Below are 21,036 nucleotides of genomic sequence, written 5' to 3'. Positions count from 1 at the left end.
TGTCATCGAATCCGCCATGGACTTGCAATGTTAATAATTTACCCTCACTCAGTACTAAGTTTTGCAACAGTGTGGCTGAATTCAGTCAGCTGCTTGAATCGAAGGTTACGGCATGCTGATAAGGTGTCTAGTGGGACGTTTACATATTTTTTTTTCAAAATAACATAAAACCCATTGAGTATGGATTAATGAATAAAAGGGGTATTCGCGTTTCATAGTCATGGCTGATCTCCGGATTCTTTTGCCAGCAGTGTTTTTCTTCCTTATTTCAGACCATGCTTTCGGTATCACGTTGTCCGACTACAAAATATGTGGAGATCCGGAATGTGAACGTAAGCGTTTCAAGTTCTTGCTGCTATCGGAGTACCGTGAAGTGTGTTTGTGCTATATTTCATAATGAAAACAGTTGTTTTCAGTTTGTACTTCAGCTTTGTTTAACGTGAACATGGTTTCAGTGGTTTCACGCGTTCAAATTAGTTCAATGGTTCTTTTGCTTTAAGAGTGCGGAAGGCCATGACAAATTAGGCTACAGTTCAAAGGTCTCATCTTCGCCAGAAATATTTATTGTAATTATTTCAAGGAAAGTTTATACAAAATGAATTCATTAGAAATTTTTACTTTAAAAAGTTTTATTTACTCTATCAAAGTAAAATTGAAACGTCGAAGTGGTAACCATTAATATGTATTCTAAACGTTATATTGTGTGCTTTTTAAAGTAATAATAATACATAGGCCTATTCATTGATTTTATTTATATAGCACCTTCTATTTTGAAAAATGTCGGTAAAAACGTAAGGCAGTTGGGGCAATTAACTAACTGTTTTTTGTTTTATGTTGAATGTCCAGTTGTTTTAATTTTTAATCAATTTGTTGTTTCAGGTCCCATGAGTCGTGTGCAGGCAACCGAATACCATAAAGGACAGGATTGCAGATTTCTGAATTTCAGAAGGGGAGATGTAATATTTGTATATCACAAACTTTCTGGGAAAAGGGATGATTTGTGGGCAGGGGCTGTAAGTATTATCGACTGCAGGACTGCCCATCCCTGTTCCTGGATGTCTACATCCTGAAGGTTTTCACTCCAACCTCAGCAAAGCACACTTCATTCAATAGCTAGGGATCTTGTTGAGCTGAAAATTAGTAGAATCAGGTGTGCCAAATTAGGGTTGAAATGAAAACTTACAGACCAGTAGATCTCCAGGAACCCCGTTGGGCAGCTCTGATCCTCTGGAACAGGAAATCTGCTGAAAACCAGTTAGGCTCTGATAACTGTAAATTTCTGCTCTTTTCTTCTAACACCTAGTCACACAGTTGCTTTTTAGCCTTTTCCTGTAAATGCATACATATTGTAGCTGTGGAAAGAGTCCAATTCAAGCTGAAGGTAGAATATGATATATTAAGATATTTCCTATTATATGTTGTATCCCTCTAGAATTTTAGGTATTTCATGGTTCCTTTAAAATGTGCCTTGTATTTCATTGTATACCAATGGCAATACATAATGTATGTCATTTTCACCCTAGAAGGAGGACATTTAGTACACATTCTCTCACAAATGTTATATCTTGCTAAATGAATGATCTGATGCTTTTATAATATGTATAATATGTATTTAGTATAAACATTCACTGCAAGTTTTTGGAGTGTTAAAACTAGTAATGTGTGCAAATACTTTGGGATGTATTAAGTTTTGTATTTGATTTTGTTTGCATCTGCATCTTTTAAGTTTTGTATTTTCTCATTGTTGCTTTTAGATTGACAAGACATTTGGGTATTTCCTTAAAGAAGCTGTGGAAATTGAGGAAATTTATACACAAAAGGAAATTAGAACACAAACACAGGTATTAACCTACTTCAGTTTTGCAGGCATGCATGTGACTTATGTATGAGGCAGAATAAGAGACAGAGACCTAATACCTTCAACTTATTCCATATTACTTATAAATGATTTGACATATTTTAACTGTTATAGATAATAGTATTAGAATACAATATAAATGGTTTATGCTAAACTACTTGAGTTTGTTTTACTTGGCCTAAGATTCAGATTATTCATTACCATTGAATTATGTTAGTTATTCAAGACATGTTAATTGCGTTGTTATTCTTGTCTTTCAGGAACAAGATTTCTTTTGCATGGATGAATATGGTACGATCACAGAGAGTGATTCAAGACAGTTGGACAATCATGTAAATCAAAATGAAGATGAAGGGGCCCCTGAGAATGTTGAACAGCATCAAAAAGAAAGTAAATCCACAAAGGAGCCTCCAAGTGCAACCGAGAAAAATGAATTCACAAAGAAAGGAGAAGACACTCAGACTTTAGTGCAAGTTAACCGTGATAATGCTAAACAAAAGTCAGCTGAGCAAGGTGGGTCTTACTGGATTGGATCTCGAGTTACTGGATGGCTTGGTTTGGGAGATCAAAGTGATGATGGTTCACAAGAACAAACAGGGGAACAAAATTCCTTCAGGAGCAGGAAACTTTCTTTGGATATAGATGGGAATCATTTAGGAAAGGGGCCACCACCAGAAGCATCTGGCTGGCTTGAGGGAGGACTGACAAACATTTTTGGATTTGGTCAAAGAATTCCAGAGGTTAATATTGAGGAAACAAATGAAAGGGACACATTAACATATCAGAACACTGACCAATCTTCAATGGGGACTCAAAATGTTGAAGAAGCAGGAATAAAAGATCAGGATGAGCCTGTGTATGTCAGTTCATGGCTAAACATTGGTATTAGTGATGTTCTGAGTTTCGGTAAGGGAAATGGTGAGGCAACAGGAGAAAACAGACATTCAGATACAAGTGCAGATGAGAAGCTAGACACAGATAATGAGAACACAGCCAGGATACATTCTACTCTCTCTCAGGTGGGGGTGGATCAAGATGAGAAATCAGAGGAGGCCAAAGAGGAAACTAGCAAGAGAGAGGAAAATATAGACATCCAACCTGTTAGCTCTCACATCGATGGCATCAATGAAAAGGGAGAAGTCTATAGTAGTATTTCTGAAGAAAAGATAAATGAAGACAACAGTGATAAAAATGATGAAAGGACTGGTTGGTATAGCAGTGTATATAACAGTATTTCAAGCTTTTACAATAAAAAACCTGAAGTTGAAAATGGAGGCGCTATTACACCTGAGCATTCTCAAGGGACAGTTAGCCATAAGCCAGGTTCAGATGAAGAGGAGAAAGGAATATACGATGAATCTGGAAAAGGGATGAAATCAATGTTTTCTACTGATGGCATTTCATCCATGTTTAGTAGGTTAACATTAAGGGATCAGCCAGATATTAACAAAGATGCCCAAAATAATAAAGACTCGGCAGCAGAGTTGACAAATGAAGACAGGGAGGCCTTATTAGAAGCCCAAACCAATACTATTGATGAATCTATAGATGGTAGTAGAGCAGACAATGTTGATGACAGCACTGATAATTTTGAGCAACAGCCTTCCATCAAACTAGGTGTGGATAATACTGCAAATATGTACAAAATAGAACCAATGTCAGAGCAGAAGCTAACAAATGAGGAAATAACATTGGATAATAAAACTATTGACCTTCAACAGAATTCAAAGGAGTATTCTGTAGAATCTGATTATCCTGACAGGGGAAAACAAACATTGAACAATAACATTGAAACAGAGCAGGAAAACACAGAAAGCAATGATATTGAATTTACAGTTCAGGTACAGCCATCAGACATCAATGGACAACTACAAGATAATAGAGAAAAAAGTAATAGTTTACAGACAGAGACGGAACTAATCCACTTACCAGAAAAACTCAATACTGATGACAAAAATGTTGAAAACATGCTTCCGATATTGGACAAACTATCAAGTGAACAAGACAGTTCAGACATTTTTGACATTCCTCTAAATGTGACTGACACTTCAGGAAATGTCACAGACCAAGCAGTCATTCATCGCTCTAGTGGTGCTGTAGGTATGGGAAGTACGGGAACACCTAATCAAACTGCATCTGCACAGAGTTTAACTGAAGAGAAAATGTCAGCTGCGGAGCCTACTGAAACAACAGATGTAGATAATGCTGGAGAGACTTCCAAATTGGACAGTGAAACGAAGCCTGAAGAGTACAAAGTGGATCGGACTGAAGATCATAGTAGAGAGAATACCCAGAGCCTTACAACAGATCGTATCAGACACAGGATTTCAGCACTTGACATTGACCGGATGCATACACCCAGCTCTACAAAGACTTCACTGCACAACCAAGTAGAGAAGCCTGACTTTGATGAGGTAGATGTCCAGCATCCGCACACAGATGAAACTCCACAAAATACTGTCACAGAGGAAGGCAAACTTGAAAAAAGCTTGAATATGATTATTTATAAAAATGTGGATGAGGACATTTCAACAGATGAATCATTACAAATACAAGAGGACCAAGAAAACACTGGTATTTTCAATACAGATATCACTGTTTTAAAAGAAGAGCGACAAGAACAAAAATATGCGCCTGCAACAGTCCACATTGAGGGATGTAAAGCTAGTAGCAATACTGAAAATGAAGAAAACACATTTACTCCCACAGGCTATAATGTGGAAAATGATTCTGAAATGGATGTACTTGGTGATCTGCAATTAAGAAGTTCAAACGGACAAAACATACAAACCAATCAGGAATCACTAGACACAAAGCTTGATCCTCCATCTCCCAATGTATATAAATCTAATGAATTTAATGAAAATGAAGAATCTAGGCAAAGGAATAAAACGCCAAACGATGAACAGCAGAATATAACTGATGGTAATGTGGTTAACAGTGGTCCAGGTGTTCAAGATCTTGAAGAACTAGAACATTCTTCTACACTGATTCAGCAGGATTCTGGAACAAAAACCAAGAGCACTTCAAGACCAAAAGATTTTTCCCAGTCTGACCCCAGTTATTTGCCTGGAACAACTGCTGAGGGTGTGTTGAAACAGACTGGGCAACAAAGAGACATTCATTTGAAGGGAATACAATCACATGCTGACATTCAGTTTGTGGATGGGAATTCTGAACAGACAGACCCTCAAAATCTCAAAGAAAACAATGAACATCAATTGTTGCCATGCCACCATAGTCAAACAGAAACCTGTGTCAATTTTGTTGATGGAGAGACATCGTCTGAACAGGTGAAAAATGAAGTGCCAAGAGAGACAGTGCACGCTGATCAAGGAGAAGCAGAAAGCCTAGATAGAGAGGGGGGTTCCTTTCTGACTGAATATCAACTTGGTGAAAATAACTCTAACGGGAAAAGCTTTGAGCCGTTAACCTCAGAAACAGAGCCATCTACTAATGTTGTTGAAGATGAAACTGTTCCGCAAGCAGAGAACTCAGTAATTAATTATGCAGATAGTGAAAACCAGGCAAAGACATTTGCTCATAAAATAAATAGGGGTGGCAACAATCAGATAAATCTTAACCAACAGACTGATGAAGTAAATGGCAAAGCAGCATCAGAAAAATGTGAACCACTGTCAGAAATGAATGGTGATGTGGTACAAGAGCCATCAGATAAAAATGAAGGAGATATTAGAGATAGTACATTTATTTCTGACAAAGAGGAGGAAGTTAGTACAATCTCCCACAGCAAATCTCATGAAAGTAATTTTGCAATAACAGATAAAAACAATATAGCATATTTAGTCAAAGACTCACATGAAGTCCCTGCGAAAACTACAACCAAACACACAGGAGAGTCCTTGAAAAAGAACATGGACATTGAAGATATTTCACAAACAACACAAGATCGAGATGAAATGCTTTTTGACCCACCAGTCCTTGGTACTGACGTGCAGTCACAATCTATCCATTCCACCCAGGAAGCTATCAAAGCCACCCAGGTTTTTAAAGAATATAAGAACATGCAAGTACACTTGAATGCTGAAGATGTACAATATTTTCTGGATGTATTTGGGAAGCATAAGTTACTGTGGCTTGATTACTGTCTGGGTAATACTGAAATTGAGGAAGAAGTGCAAAATAATGATAACAACCTGGCTATATTGTCAGATTTTGAACGGATTCTGAAATATCACAGTGAAATAATTTCTACTTCTACAAAAAGCACACAAAATGACAGAAATATGAAGGAAGAAGATATTCATAATAAAAACATATCCCTCAAAAAACTAGAGATCCTCTTATCTACCCTAAGAGGTAGATATACCCTGGCAAAACCAGCTGTCGCTATAAATGTGATCCAAGGTGTAGTATTACTTATATTCTAAATGTAAGATTACTGTCATATTAGTTACAAGACAATGATAATGCTTTTACTTCATGTATTATGTTTTGTAAGACTAAATGAATTCACATTTATATTTCCTAATGTATGTTAGTATTTGGCAACTTTTAAGGCTTAAAACAAGATCATTTTAATGAAATCTGCTTTTTAAATTTTTTTTTTTTTTTTGAGCTCAATGATACTTTTGTCTTTATTTACTGCCCTCCACACAGTTGACATTTTGGAATACAGAAAGCTGTATTTTTCTGTATTTATTCTTTTTTAATAATTTCTACATCGCAGGGTCTTAAGACAAAAATGCATTATAATTTGCTGGGCTCCTCTACTTATTCTGCAGATGTGGGCAAACCAGAGTGCACCACCACCAATTGCTTCAGTGCTGAGAAAAATGAACATACCAAGCGAGACAATGAGGCAGTTCCGGGAGTGAGAGATGATTCTGAGGAGACAGACTGGAGGACTGGGCATACCATAGAAGGAGCTATCCTCAACATCAAAACAGGTGCTCAGTCCACTAAAAAAAATAATGGTCCAGGTACACCATCGATCCACCCATTCTCCCAAATCCTGTGTGTGTGTTCGTGTGTGTGTGTGTGTGTGTGTGTGCACGTGTGTGGGGGGTACATGCTGTGGTGGAATTTCTCAATTTCACAACAATTTGATTAGGAAAAGCCTACGATTTTTCACATTTCTGTTATATCCTACAGGTGTTACTGAAGTCAGTGGAACACTGTTTACTTTTTCTGGCCAGCTCACCTTTACAATATTGGAGAAGGTTTTGTTTATTTACTCCCTTTTAAAATGGCTCATCACAGAGGTAAGAATAGAATACAAAACTTGGACTGAATTGTGTACCCATCAGTATGAAGTCTGTGTCCTGAACGAGTGAAAAGTCTCTTGTATAATCACTGAGGTGATTCATGTTAAAAATAGTCATCAGATACTGTAACTAAAATGTTAAATTTTAAGTTGCTATTCCTTAATTAGATGATTAACCCTTTGAAGAGTAGGTTTTTTGGAATGTTTTTTTTTTTCAAATTATAACTTTGTGTTCTAGAACTCCATTGCTTTCAATTACCAATAGTGATTGTTGCATCAGAATTAGAATATTCAGTTAAGAATATTCTAATCACATATTTGTGGTCTTGCACCTTAAAGGGTTGAAAAGGACAAACGTTATGCAAATAGGTGTGCCTCCCTGCTAGTTTATCGTTCATTTGCATCAGGGCGGCCTGCAATCCTGCTCCTTTAAAACTTTGTTTACTATGCATAGTCTAGTATGACCGCCTTGCTGTATGACATTTTCAGTCTCCCAACGTCGTCCAATCCAAGCTGAATTCGGTGTGACGACCCGGCAAGGTTTCTGTGAAGTTCACTGGAATGTATTTTCTTCACCAAAGTTGTTTTCATACATCTAATCTTTTGTAGTCCCATTTCTAATATTGAGTATTTTTTTCTTAAAATTTGAGAATATGAAGTCAGGTTAGAGATGGAATTGCATGAAGGCAATGGGGTGAGTGTTTCGAAAGTTTTGTTTTTTAAGTTTGAGCTATTCGCTAAGCTCACTTGCAGTCATCTGAGTAGTCTACGTGGTGGGCCGCCGGTTAGCCAACAAGGCGACGTAGGCTATAGCTATAACGTATCAGGAAAGTTATTATTGCGACTTGACAATTCATAAGTTCTCAGTTAAGGAATATGCATACATTATACTTTAGACGATAGGTGTGACTATATATGCTGTTCATCGTCTTTCAGCTATAGCATGCTCCTGAAAATTAAGCTAACGTACAGTTACAGTAACTAGCTTACGTGGTGACTTACAGTGGACTCCCCATTGTTAAAGTTGTAGCTGAGTTGAGGCTATGTGCAAATTTTATTTTATTTATTTATTTTTTATGTCGGGAGCTAGTCTGAATAGCATTGACAACACGATTTAGCTTACTGGACTGTCATAAATAAAGGTACATTTAAAATATTCTTAATCATACCAGATTCTGAAACGCTCGTTAGCTACTTATAGCTATAACCAATAACCTGCTCTGTGAAATATGTGTAACTATTTACAAACTTATCCGAGAGATTATACGATTCAAATGTTTTATATATCGTATGACGTGTAACTGACGTAAATGTAAGTTATTATTGTTTCAGCACATTGCACGGCGTGAAATTAGCCTAATAGTTTGCTTGCCAACCTTAGCCAAGTATTGCAACTTATTGGTAACAGCTAATATGTTTTTGAGTTAATGAAGCTTGGTGTCGTTTCTAGACTTTCTAGACTCTAAAACCCATACTACTTGATGTTCAAATTTTTTTTAAATGGAAATACTGTCGTGCGACAGATAGCTAGTCCACCTATTATGCTTTCTCTTTAACTGTTCACCTGGTGCTGTCAGTGTGGCATTCTACAATTGGTGACGTTTGGAATAAACCACGTCAAACAAGCCAAAAAGGGGGGAGGCTGATATAGGCACGATAGTTATCTCGTTTCATTGTATTCATAAGTTCAGCTGTTGTATAAGATAACAGCGATGTTTACTCGATGTGAATACATGTTCCTCTAGGAAAACATTAACGTCGAGACAATGAATGTGTTAAAAAGACCCATGCTTTCAGCCCCGCCTCCCCGTGTACGTGTGACGTTTTCCTCTGCTCTACGCCAACTGTTTTAGTTTTCTTCCGAAACCATGAAGTGACAGCAGGTGGAAGGCGTATGGATATATTTTCACCTATATATTTTAGTGAACATTTTATTGAAAGTGAAAACCATGGCAGAGGAATTGACCGCGGATCCCGTCGTTACCTCAACTGAAGCAAATGATTTTACAGTTGCAGCTAGGATGTACTACACTCTTGCTGTTGAAGGAGTGAGAGATGTGAGTGTCACGGATATTCTGCCTAAGTAGTATCGATAGCTAGTGTAGTAGCGGCAATGGTGACTAAATCACATTTAGCACCGATTTATCATATTTTGGTCTCGCTGCGGGTATTACTAATGTTACCTATAGAATTAAAAGCAAATTAATATGATGAAGAAAGACGACGAGGTAGGGAATACTCTTTAGACCTAGCTGGGGTATACCATGTTTGCTAGCTAGCTACACTGGCTAACTTATTAGCAAGCTAATAGTTAGCTGACAGTTTTTGTGGGGCTAAATCATCAATTTAATGTAGAGCGGTACATGTCATTGTCCTTATGAAATTGCTAATTGTAAACATTACTGACAGTATGATAATTTAACTCGTTAGCCCAAACAATTGTATTTTAACTCTGGCTTGCCGGTATTACCTACCGACCATGTAGCTAAACATTGATTGAACACCGTTGTCGTAATGTGTAGCTTTCCAGCTAGGTTAATACATAACTAGGAAGTTGTTTCAAATTAAGTCGAAGACTGGTCGGTTGCTTTATTGAACATATTGAATAATGTATCCAGCGGTGGTAAATTGGTGAATGAAAATTGGTCGGGTCGAAAACTTTCCTTTGAACTGATCATTGGTCTGATTTCATTAATTTTCCTTGATTAACAAGCGTACAACAATCTGACTAGATCAGTTGGCAAATGACACAGCTTCTTCAGATGGGCGATTAAATGATCTGTTCGATTAAAAAAATAAGTTTTAATCACTAAGTACACTTAACGAAGAAAGATAGACCACTATTAACTACCGCAGGTACATTGTTGCACTGGTCAGATTCAAACTCTATTAATGATTTGTTGCTAACCGGATAGCATGTGTGAACGTTGACGTAGGTGGTGTTAAGGAAACACAACTTTTGCATTAATGCCCTAGCTGGTTTTGCCATCATTAATTGTATAAAACGTTGATTGCTCCTCGTAAGGCTGTTCATTTAATTGGAACTAAAACATTTTAAAACGGTTTTTGTTTCATTAGGTGGTGTCATCACTTCCTGATGACATAAAACCAGGGCCTGACCTGTATGGGTTGCCATGGGAAGCAGTGATTGTTACCTTCTTACTTGGGCTAATAACCATACTTGTGTTCATCTGCAGATTCTACCAGTCCGTAAGTTAATCTAATTGATGCGATCTGCTTTCAGCTCAATCATATAACATTATTGAACTAGCATTGCATGGTTCAGTGTGCTGTCATTAAATAAACATATTGCCTCTTTTTTTGACAGATTACAAGCCGGCTGTATGTTGGTAAGTTAGCCCATTACTTGTAGTTATAATATGTTATTCCTTCAGTAAGATATTACCTGTTCAGTTTATGGGCTTGTTAGGACCCAGCTTCCTCTTGTGGAGTCAAAGTCAGGACAATGCAGGAACTCACCAAGACAACAAACACTTTACTGAAGAAAGTAAAAGTTTATTGTAATCACACTGGCCAGCAGGAAGGTCACTGAAACACAACACAAGTTTGCGGTACAGCAACCCACCCCACACTGGTCTTCTAGCCTGGTTTAAATACCCTCTGGGGCCTTGACTGGGTATGCATGTCCATACCCATCCATATCTGCAAGGGCCTATCTCTTTGTTCACTAATGACATCTGTTTTGTACATAAACAACCTATGCTTTTAATGTTGCCTGATACCATATGGTGTCATTACTTGCAGAGAGGAGAAACACTCCAGACCCATCAGGCTCTCTCCTCAGTGTTTGCCTTTTGACTCTTACAGGCAAAGAAAGGAAACTTGGGCAAAAGGTGGCAGAATTACTTGATGAAAAATGCAAAGTCCTTGAAACCTTAAGCGAGTGTAAGCATAAGGTAAGTTTTAATAAAAAATCTAATAATTACTTTCTTCTTTAAAGCAAGCAATATTTAACAGATTTTACAATATTTTGTTGTGTGCCTTGCAGTATGAGGAACTGGAAGCTGCCTTGCAGAATGGTGGAGTTTCGTCTCATGCTTTGGAAAGGGACAACCTGGAGGTAAGAGAGTTCCAGAGTGGAATCAGTCTATGGCAAAATGGAAGAAATTAAGGTTCATTTCATATAGTTTGATAGTTTAATTTGTTTGCTAAAAATGTTTTTTCTCTGAACCCTTGTAACTAATGTGTAAGTTATGTCTTGCTTCAAAATATACACACACAAACACACAGATATATATGTGTGTGTGTGTGTGTGTGTGTATTAATATTCCTAGTAAAAAAAATTAAGTGGGTGTATTTGTATGTGTCGTGTTTTTCAACGGTAAATTGTAAACTGGAATTTTTTAAGCTGGCAAAAATGCACATTTTTGTTACGATATTATTGATACAAATTAGGCTCTCTTCTACAGGTTATGTCCAAAAATCTTGAGCAGTCCAATGCACAGCTGAAAAGTGACATTGAACAGCTAAAGCAAGATTTAAAAGCAGAAAGGACCCAGCGGTCACAGCAGGAGGAGATGGTAAGATATATTCAATAGTTCAAGTGGTTTAGAAAAAGCCAGTATCACCTTTCCATTCTGCTTATATCGGGCACTGTTTGTGCAGGCATATTTGTTCTGTGTACTCTCCTTTCCTTTGACTTCTCAAAATGCCAGTGAATAAAAGTTGTGGTGCTAAGGTTGTACTATATAACCAAACGAAGTTCTGAGAGGTTTCAATAATAGTACTTGTTGTTTGTGGTTTTCAGCTTGTTGGAATGCAGGAAACTCTGAAAAGTTTAGAAGAAGAAGCAAAAGATCTAAAGTCTCAAATGGAGCAGGTACTTTGCTGTCTGTTCTGGTATATTTTGTACATTACAGGCCTGTGCGGTTATGTTATTTGTTGGGTTGTATTTCATCCCTCAGCGTTAATCTGATTTGTTTGTCTATCTGTCCAGGCACAGACAACATTGAAAATATATGATATCAACAGTGAGAGACTACAGGCAAACCTGCAGGCAGCAAAAGAAGAGAATGCTCTTCTGCAGGAGAGTGAAGGCCAGGTACGTGTCACTGTACAATGCCTGAGAACTATGGTCCAGTATCATCCATTGTCCATTGTACAAGGCAACTTAGCAAACATACATTTTCATTATTGTTGAAAATGGCTATGGATGTCATCCTGTATGTTTTTATTATTTATTTTTATTCCAAACCATGTGTATATATCATATATGGTACAATGTAGTAGCACTGTAGAATCATAGTGTAGTAGTTGGAGTTGGTCTTGTAACCTAAAGGTCACAGGTATCGATTCCCAGGTAGGACACTGCTGTTGTACCCTTGAGCAAGGTACTTAACCTGCATTGCTTCAGTGTACATCCAGCTGTATAAATGAATGCAATGTAAATGGTATGTTGAAAGGTGTGTAAAAGTCGCACTGTGTAAAAGAATCTGCTAAATGCTTGTAATGTAATGTTTAATAGATTTTTGATAGTCATAATTTTAATTGGCTATAAGGTTCAAGTAAATGTCACGTGTGGCACTCTGGACATGAGCTTTGTTCACAAACTGAGAAGCTGTATAATATATGTTTTGGGTGGGTTACGTTATTTTATGAGAATGCTGTGAGCAAATATGGCTGCTGGCTGAGGATTATAAGCAAAAGTGATTACTTCGTGTTTGCCCCCCCAGCTTGTGCAGGAAGCCGAGGGCTGGGGGGAACGTCTGAGTGAGCTTGAGGAGGAAATGAAGATGTGCGAGAGCTCCCACAGGGACATGGTTGAAGACTGCGCCAACAAAGACGAGCGCATCAAGGTACACAGCAGCTCCTCCTGCAGTGAAGAATAGAGCAATATGGGTAATGCTGTTTGTCAGCAGAAAACAGCATTTCAGTGCATGTAAACTCCAGTTCAACTATAGAAAAATAGGTTTGTGAGGTTGAGTTTCGCCGGTGCTGTGAGGATTTAGGGTGCTTCATGTGGAGATGCATGTTTGTCATTGGAGCTTGGTTAGCTTGGTTAAGGTCTTGTAAAATTTGTTGCGTTATAGTCTCTCACAGACTGCCTGCTGAAAATGAGGGACTGGGACTCAGAAGTGGAAGATGAAGCCAATGGGGAGGAAAACGCTGGAATCGGCTCTGCAGAGAATGGAGGCAGCACAGGTAGACCTCATTCAAAATGACGGGGACGGTCAATAGAGTTTAAACTGCTAGTTGTGGGAATGCAGCACTTTACAGCTGTAGTGCAGTGAACTATTCATGTGAAAAACAGCTGTTCTACAAACTAGAGGTCATGGTCAGGCCGTTCAGCTTGTGATTGAAACCAAGCTTGAGGATAGGCATTTCTATACCATCACGTCATTTAGTGTGTCCTGCGTTTCATGCCGTATTAAACTTGAGCGTACAAGTGCCAAAAAATGTTGTAGTAATAGTAGGCTAAAGATGTTTCCTGAAATGTTGAATGAAACATAATTGCGTCTTTTTGCTTTTTTACTTTTTGCCAGATAACCATCAGAAGCAGAAGGTGCAGAGGCTAATTTATGCAGCAAAGGTTTGTCTAATTAATGTTTAATTGGCTGTATATCATTAGGCTCTGAAAAATAGGCTTTTAAAAAAGTGATTTGTCGGGGTGTCTCGTGGCATAGCCTGTAGAGCGCTGTCCACATGCTCATTACGAGCCGCGATGTCGATAGTTCGAATCCCAACCCAACCCTTTGTCGCACGTCTCTCCCTCTCTCTTCCCCTGTTCTTCCTTTCTCTCTACACTGTTCTGTCCAATAGCTGAAAAAGCCCCAAAAAAATATTTTAAAAAGTGATTTGTCTTGCAATGTATATTATCCCCTCGCATTAAAGATGAGTGCGGACTTGAAGTCAATGGAGGAAGAGAAGAACCGGGTGTTTGCCAGATGGAATGATGAAGTTAAAGCTAAAGAGGACCTCCAAGGTACGCTGACATTTCCTCATTGTCCCTCTGACCATAAAATTATGCTAGAGGATATTCTTGCCAACTTTCATAATGATTTTGAACAGAAGGCAATTGGTTGTGAATTAATTCAGTTGTTTTCCATCCAACCTACTATTTCATTAGTAATTGGCACTACAAATGTTAGAAATGTAGTGATGTGCATTAGATGTTAAATGTTAAAACAAATAATTTTATAACTTTAAGATGAGTAAGTAAAGTAAAATTCTGTCTAGAGTTAAGTTGCATCCTCTTTGTATTCATGTGCTAAACATAAAAAAAAAGATTGAAGCTGAAGTGGTGTCATGTTATCTTGTTCTATGGTGGCAGATGGTATTGAGAAGCTTCAGAATGAGAAGGACTCCCTGCAGTCAGAAAGTGCCATGTACACCTGTGAAACTCAGAAACTCCAGCAGAAACTGCAGATCATGACTGAGATGTACCAGGAGAACGAGCTGAAACTGCACAGGTGGGGGAGGAGAACCGTGTCATTTTGGAGACTTGTTTGCACGTCTTCTGTGGTGAATGAGTTCATATGATGCCTTTTTCCATGTTATTTCTTGTTGAACTAGGATGCTGACGGTGGAAGAGAGAGAGCGTTTGCAGAAGGAGGAGAAGCTAACAAAGGCAGACAAGAAGATAAACCTTGCGACAGAGGAGCTCAGCAACTACAGGTCACTGAAAGGCCTCATGAGCCTGTTTGCAGGGGTGTGCTAAGAGGGCACTGAAGGCAGGGCGCTAATTTGGGCCAAGTTACTATTGTTAGGCTGTCTGTACAATGGAAAAGTAGTTATAGAGCCACTACTTTGATCGATATGTTGCTGAACATTTTGTACATAGTCTACAAACTACTGTACAAAGTATGCCTCAAGGGAAAATTACCCCTGTTCGACCTCAAACAGCTGCAGGTACTGTAGGTGTCCTGCCACCAAATGAAAGCTATGTATTACAGTTGCCACAGCTGTTAAGAGATGACCTTGGTAGAGGTGTTTATTAATGCAATTTTCAGGATGGTATATTTATCATTGTTATGCTCTCATACAGACAAAGGTCCAAAGAGCTTGAGGAAGAACTGGAGAAAACAAATATGGCCTACAAAACTCAGGTTGGTCATGTCATATTCATGTAGTAACTTCATACACAAGTTGACACCAAGCCAACTTTATTCTAGTCAAGTGGTTGCTATTGAATTTTGTAGAAGAGTCAAGTTGGTGTAGTGTATTTGTCTGGATATTCTTTTGTAGATTGACAGATGGGCTCACTAAATTTGTATCTACATTTTTCTGTGCTTTTGTCAGATTGAATCTCATGAAAAGAAGGCGCACGATAACTGGGTGAGCAGAATCTCGTTCCTCTTCTGATTGTGGCATATTTCATTGTAAAACTATAAGCAGTCGTTCTTGCGTTACGAACGCTGACTCTCTGCTTTTCTGTATCGCAGCTGGCAGCACGAGCTGCAGACCGTGACTTGACGCACATCAAGCGAGAGAACGCTAACCTCAGGCAGAAGTAAGCGCCTTCATAATAACCGTATATAAAGAAATGCCTGGTGCATTTGATGTTGTTTGGGAGTCCTCACCTGTGATCGACTTTAACCTAGTTATATGTGTCATCTGCACGTGTCTTCTAGGTTGACAGATGCCCAGTTTAAGCTGGAGGTGGTGGAGAAAGATCCCTATGTCCTAGAATGTCCTGGAAGACCTCTGTTCAGAGGTGATGTTTGGCTGAACATTCACTGGATATTATGAGCAATGGACAATATATATTTTTCCCCATTGTTGAGTTTGTCTCATATTTGATTCACGTTTTAGTTAATTTTTTTAATTCTGGCTTTTTCTGTCCATAGGCGAGAGATCCCCATTTGGTCCATCTCCTTTGGGAAGGCCTTCATCTGAAAACAGAGCTTTTCTGTCCCCACCCACTCTGATGGATGGGCCACTACGCCTCTCCCCTCCATTTCCCCCAGGACCTGGGGGCAGAGGTGACCTTTACAACCAGGGCTTTACACAGTGACGTCATGAATTATTACATGGCTACTGTTTGTACATTGACAGCATCAACCAAATAATGCATGAGGTCAAAGCATTTGTTATAGAATGAGAGGTAGAGTCCTGCACATGTCTTGAGTTTTTGGCCATCATCCTCACCATGACTGCAGCCCTCACAGGAAAACCATTTGCAAATGAAATTATTTCTTGAAAATAGACTGCTACCTGACTCAAATGCATGCCCATTTTTCTGCAATGAAGTCACTACATGATTACATAGTGGGCTATATTACAACAAATGGCATGTTACTACATCCATTTAAATAAAAGGTCAGCTTGAGGTGAGTTAGAAAATGTTATGTTCACTGGCTAAACACCAGTTAATGATCCCCAACCATAGTTATACGTGGGAAACCCATCTTGTACATTTAATGTTTCCTTTATTCAAACATTTTATGCAGTACAGGGTTGAGACTCACATCTATGGTATACCATTTTGAGGCTGTTGTCTGGCTTGTTATTAACTTGGTCAGGTGTAATGTTGCGGTTGGTCCCTATCAGTATCTAATATTGGATAAAAATGTCCATTTAAGAGGGTTCTGATATTTTGATATCTTACAAATGAACATAATGTCATAATACAGGCTATATTTACTTGAAATCCTACCTTACCAGGTATATCTAATGGGCTGTAGCTGCTCAGCAAACAAAGAGCTAAAGTTGCCTGATGCATTGTGATAAGAGATTGCATTAAATATGCACTGCATACAATAATGGCCATTTCATAGAGTGGATATGAATCCTGAAATGCCTCTGCCTTGATGAAAATGCACCAGAACTGTTCATATTAGACAGTACAGTCCTGATGATGGTCTAGTTGCTTCAGCCTGCATTATATATGTACCTCTGTGTTTTTTTATTTTATTTTTGCATTGTGCTGCATTGTGCTGCATTGTCCTGAGGAGATGTTATCCTGTTGCCGAGCCAAGCTTTTGTCTCACTCTCTGTGCTCCCGACATCAACATCATCCTCATCAGTGTAGAAATGAGGTGTCTTTTTACCAATCTGTACTGATTTTCATTGATTGGCGGTGTGTACCAAAAGGTCCCAGGTTCGATTTCTGGGTAGGTCGTTGTACCCTTGAGCAAGGTACTTGACCTGCATTGCTTCAGTATATATCCAGCTGTATAAATGGATACAATGTAAAATGCTATGTAAATGTTGTGTAAGTCGCTCTGGATAAGCTAAATGCCTATAATGTAATGTAATCCCATAATGGGGATTAAAGCAACAAAAATGTAAGATTCTACCATTGGTCCTCTTCAGTAAAAAGAGCGGAGCTGCACACCATTTGTCCTTTGATTCCTGTGGGTGTTGTGATGATATACCGAGGCTTCATGAACCACATAATGAGCGGAGGTGTTACATGCTGTCCCTCGCTAACTGCGTTATAAACCAATCGGTGTTCAGACTAGCGAGTCGTTGATAGCATGTGATAGCTCCGCCCCTTCGGGGGTTTCTGAAGCCTTAATCTCCCATCGCCATGGTAGCGTGCCATTAGCTCATGGCTCATTAACATCACGCTGTCTCTCTTGTGTTTTGTTAGCATCGAGAGGTCCAGAGTACCCTGTCGTGAGTGAAGGGGTGGACTCTGAACGGAGTGGTGGCCCACACTCCGACAGTGGTTCGCTGTCCCCTACCTGGGAGAGAGACCGCAGGGGTCCCTTGCCTCCTCCAGGTACAGTGATGTCCACCTGTATTGGCACCCCTTGGATATAAACATCAGCTCCTCTGTTGGCCTCAGGCCACTGTGACTGCATATAGCCTGTTTCGTGGGTTTCTTTGGATCTCTTTTCAATGCCGTTCAGTTCTGTTATGGCCCCAGTGCATTTTAAGCTGTGGCATAGAGTAGCACAAAGCTGTCCAGAAAGGCTGACTAGGCAAGCCGGATCAACCGAGAAGTGAAAAGCTCGACTCGTTTGTTCCAGAGGTTTCCCCGCACTTTTCAGCTGGCTTTGTTTTCACGAGGCTCACTTTCTGCACTGTGCTGCTGAGCTTTAAGTACGAACGAGTGCAGCAGTGGGAACAGTGGAAAGCATGCGAGGTCCAAGCCCTGGGGAAACTCGTGCCTGTTACTTATCACTGGGGGTGTGAATAGTTGGTGGCATCACTGTATTTCGAATGTCATTGTGAATGCATCGTGTTCATTTTCGTCCCGGTACTCCTGTCTTGTGACATTTAAAAAATTGCGCGACAGAAGGCCATCGTGCGCTTGTACCGAGTTTGAAAAGAGCTTTTGTGTAAGCATTTGCCTTTTTGTCCTGGCCTGCTGTATCTTGCTTCTGCCATTTTTTATAGCCTTTGATTTACATTCTTTCCATTTGTTTCATCTTTCACATCCGCACTCTAGTGACAGCACTCTTTGCACCATCAGCTTTGTCTCCATGTATAGTCTACATCACATTATTCTCATCTCAGAGGAAATATACAGGCGATTGAAGTGGACTGTATTGTGAGTGTTGGTTTGAAATATTTGTTAAATGGGGTGTATGTCCTTCATCCTCAAGGGTACCCATACCCAGACCCCAGCCTTCCCTACCGCAGGCCACCCCCTGGGGTCTTCCCTATGGGCCCGATCCCACCCAGAGGGCCCAGTCCACTGGATGCCCACAGTTTCACCTCCCACCTCTCAGACAAATCGGGTGAGCGCTGCAGGCCTCTGTGATGTGTGCTTTTCAGCCCCCTGTGACTGCATCCTGCCTGAGACCACTGCACGTGTGGCTGTGTAATATCAATTTAAAGTGCTTCTGGCTATTCCTCCCTCCCCCACTTTAACCAGGAAGCAAATAAATAAGGGAGTTTGTCCCATATCTGTAAATCCCTGATCTCCAAGCCTAGTTTTGACTGAGTTGAACTAATAGCATTAGATTGCCATGAATGAGTTCTCTCTTCACCAAATCCTGAAGAATTTTTGAAAAACAATCGGCCAAGAAGGAATTGGAGCTCAGCTGATATTCCGGCACTTTCCTCCTGTTTTACAGCAGACTCATCGTATCTGGGCCACACCTCAGACTCTCTGGGGGTTGGGGAGAATGAGAGCAGAGATGTAAGTGCCCTTGCTTTAACCGGCGAAACCAAGCAAGCTATTTGGTAGACATAAAATATGTCAAGAATATGTCAAGCTTTTATTGTTACGAAGAACACATTCTCCAATAGCTTAAATTTTAATGTACACAGAGCATCTTGTCACTGTCCGGAGAGTTGAGGCCACCCCCAGACCCAGATGTGAGAATGGGACCAGGGTTTGGCCCACCAATGATGGGACCACCCCCTCCACTCGAACCCAGGGATCACTTCCCACGAAGAGGCCCATACGGTCCCCCTGACTTCTTCCCCCCTCGAGGCCCTGGAGGACCCCCCATGGGCAGTAAGTATTCTGTTTTTTTCTTTACTTAAATAATATGTTCAAGTATTTTTTGGACAACTCGAAATGGCAAACTTCAGTCTTTTTTTTTTATTACTAAATCAGAATTTGTTTCCTTAGTGCGAAGGCTGCCTCCACCAGGAATGTTTCCCCGATTTCCCCCTCCCACCCAGCATATGGGGTACCCTCCTGCAAGACTCCCACCTGACAGTCTCCCAGGGCCTCCCCCAAGGCCCTCCCCACCAGGCAGCGAGCAACCTCCCGAGCATCCCCCTGAGCCCCAAGATGTCATCTGAGCTACCTGCCGCGTCACTTCCTGTTTGTGCCGATGGTTTTTGTGCTGAGGCAGCCCCTGCGGTCGAATGTGGCTTCCTCTGATGAAGGTCACGTGATGCCTTCCTAAGTGGCAGCAGTGTACACAGTGTCTGCATGCACCTGTTACTGCTGCTGTTCACTGCTAACGTTAGGGCAGTGTTCAGAGGCTTTCCACGATTCGCATCGTCCATCCAGCGAGACGGAATCTCTCCCCAGTATTAAAAATAAATTAATAAATAAAACTGCTTTTGAGCTTTTAGATCAGAGGTGGGCAACGAGGGCCATATCAGTTTCTGGTTTTCATGCTTACTTCTTGCCTAACATTTACGCCATCTGACATTTTTAGATACATTTCTTGATAAGCGCATAAATGGCTGCCAAAGACTGTTTTAGTGTTCCTATATGAAACGTTTTATTGTGATCTAAGCTATGAGTGAGCCAGTGTTGATGTATACAGCCAAATAGCTCATTTAGCCAGGGTAATTGGTGGAAACTAAAACTTAAATACACACCAGCCCTCCAGGACAAGAATTGCCCTCCCATTTTAGATTCTCATTAAGGTACAATTCATTTTCACTATTCAATTGTGTAACCTATAACCTTCATTCTGCAGAGTATCAGTGTACTGAGAATTACAGTGGAGATCAGTAGATTAGATCATGTGGTGTTAACTCCTTTAATATAGGGAGAACGGAGCCAATAGTCATGGTTTTTTTTTTTTTTTTTTTGGTTTTTTTAAGATGAGATGAATATGAATGTCAACAGATTGGGTTGCTTGTAAAGTAAGAGATTTACATTTTCTTACTCAAATCTCTGAAATGTATATACGGACACTGTGTTAATATTGTGAATGAAGAAATGTAAATACAAATTATTGCTATGCACGTTTGTTTGTTTTCAAAAGGAACAGTGCTGTCCAGCCCATTGTCCTTTGAATGGATTTAATCAAGGATTGCTTGTTTTCTTAGTTAAGCCACATTGTTTGGTGCATGCAGACATGAAAATGTGTTTTTCATTAGTTCCAAGCAAACCACAAACTGGGAGGATTGAATCAGTCCAATTTCCCGAGATCCCAATGCACAGAGAATGAATTTTAAATACATTGTGTGCATTAAGAACCGTCCATATTGTCCTCATAATCCTGGGGTTTGATTAATTCCACACTAGTGATTGAACAGGTATGACATTCAGTTGGTAGTGGCTTCCTATTGTGTAAAGAACAAATAAAAACATTTTTGTGTGTAATATTTCACTATTACGATT

At 39.7% G+C, this 21,036-nt stretch overlaps 1 protein-coding gene across 6 annotated transcripts; it reads left to right on the top strand.

Annotated features, from left to right (window-relative positions):
• Window positions 1-76: 76 nt before the first annotated feature.
• Window positions 77-21,020, top strand: mia2 (MIA SH3 domain ER export factor 2). Of its 6 annotated transcripts, none has more exons than XM_064323360.1 (29): window positions 77-332; window positions 880-1,013; window positions 1,755-1,841; window positions 2,119-6,226; window positions 6,604-6,768; window positions 6,974-7,083; window positions 10,164-10,295; window positions 10,414-10,435; window positions 10,914-11,002; window positions 11,095-11,166; window positions 11,516-11,626; window positions 11,854-11,925; window positions 12,043-12,147; window positions 12,779-12,901; window positions 13,136-13,247; window positions 13,589-13,635; window positions 13,938-14,028; window positions 14,377-14,515; window positions 14,619-14,720; window positions 15,091-15,151; window positions 15,345-15,380; window positions 15,488-15,555; window positions 15,677-15,759; window positions 15,893-16,027; window positions 17,641-17,772; window positions 18,602-18,736; window positions 19,076-19,140; window positions 19,272-19,461; window positions 19,579-21,020. In XM_064323360.1, the coding sequence occupies exons 1-29, from the start codon at window positions 221-223 to the stop codon at window positions 19,752-19,754; spliced, it is 7,014 nt and encodes a 2,337-aa protein (XP_064179430.1). In that variant the 5' UTR covers window positions 77-220; the 3' UTR covers window positions 19,755-21,020. The 6 variants fall into 6 exon arrangements, with proteins under 6 accessions (XP_064179430.1, XP_064179422.1, XP_064179437.1 ...); XM_064323352.1 differs by having other exon boundaries at window positions 6,604-6,801; XM_064323376.1 differs by having other exon boundaries at window positions 83-332; window positions 2,119-2,371; window positions 6,604-6,801.
• Window positions 21,021-21,036: the final 16 nt, after the last annotated feature.

This window comes from Anguilla rostrata, chromosome 1, assembly GCF_018555375.3.
Source record: "Anguilla rostrata isolate EN2019 chromosome 1, ASM1855537v3, whole genome shotgun sequence".
Taxonomy (NCBI): Eukaryota; Metazoa; Chordata; class Actinopteri; order Anguilliformes; family Anguillidae; genus Anguilla; species Anguilla rostrata.
Note: the sequence above shows the minus strand (reverse complement) of the source record. Positions and strands in the feature narration are given on the sequence as shown.

Bases quoted from the DNA above. Each gene is read 5' to 3' on its own strand.
- mia2 (XM_064323352.1), top strand. From the start codon at position 221: ATGGCTGATCTCCGGATTCTTTTGCCAGCAGTGTTTTTCTTCCTTATT. The intron at 14,029-14,376 runs GTACGCTGACAT...CTATGGTGGCAG, and splicing joins AGCTAAAGAGGACCTCCAAG to ATGGTATTGAGAAGCTTCAG. The intron at 14,721-15,090 runs GTCACTGAAAGG...GCTCTCATACAG, and splicing joins GAGGAGCTCAGCAACTACAG to ACAAAGGTCCAAAGAGCTTG.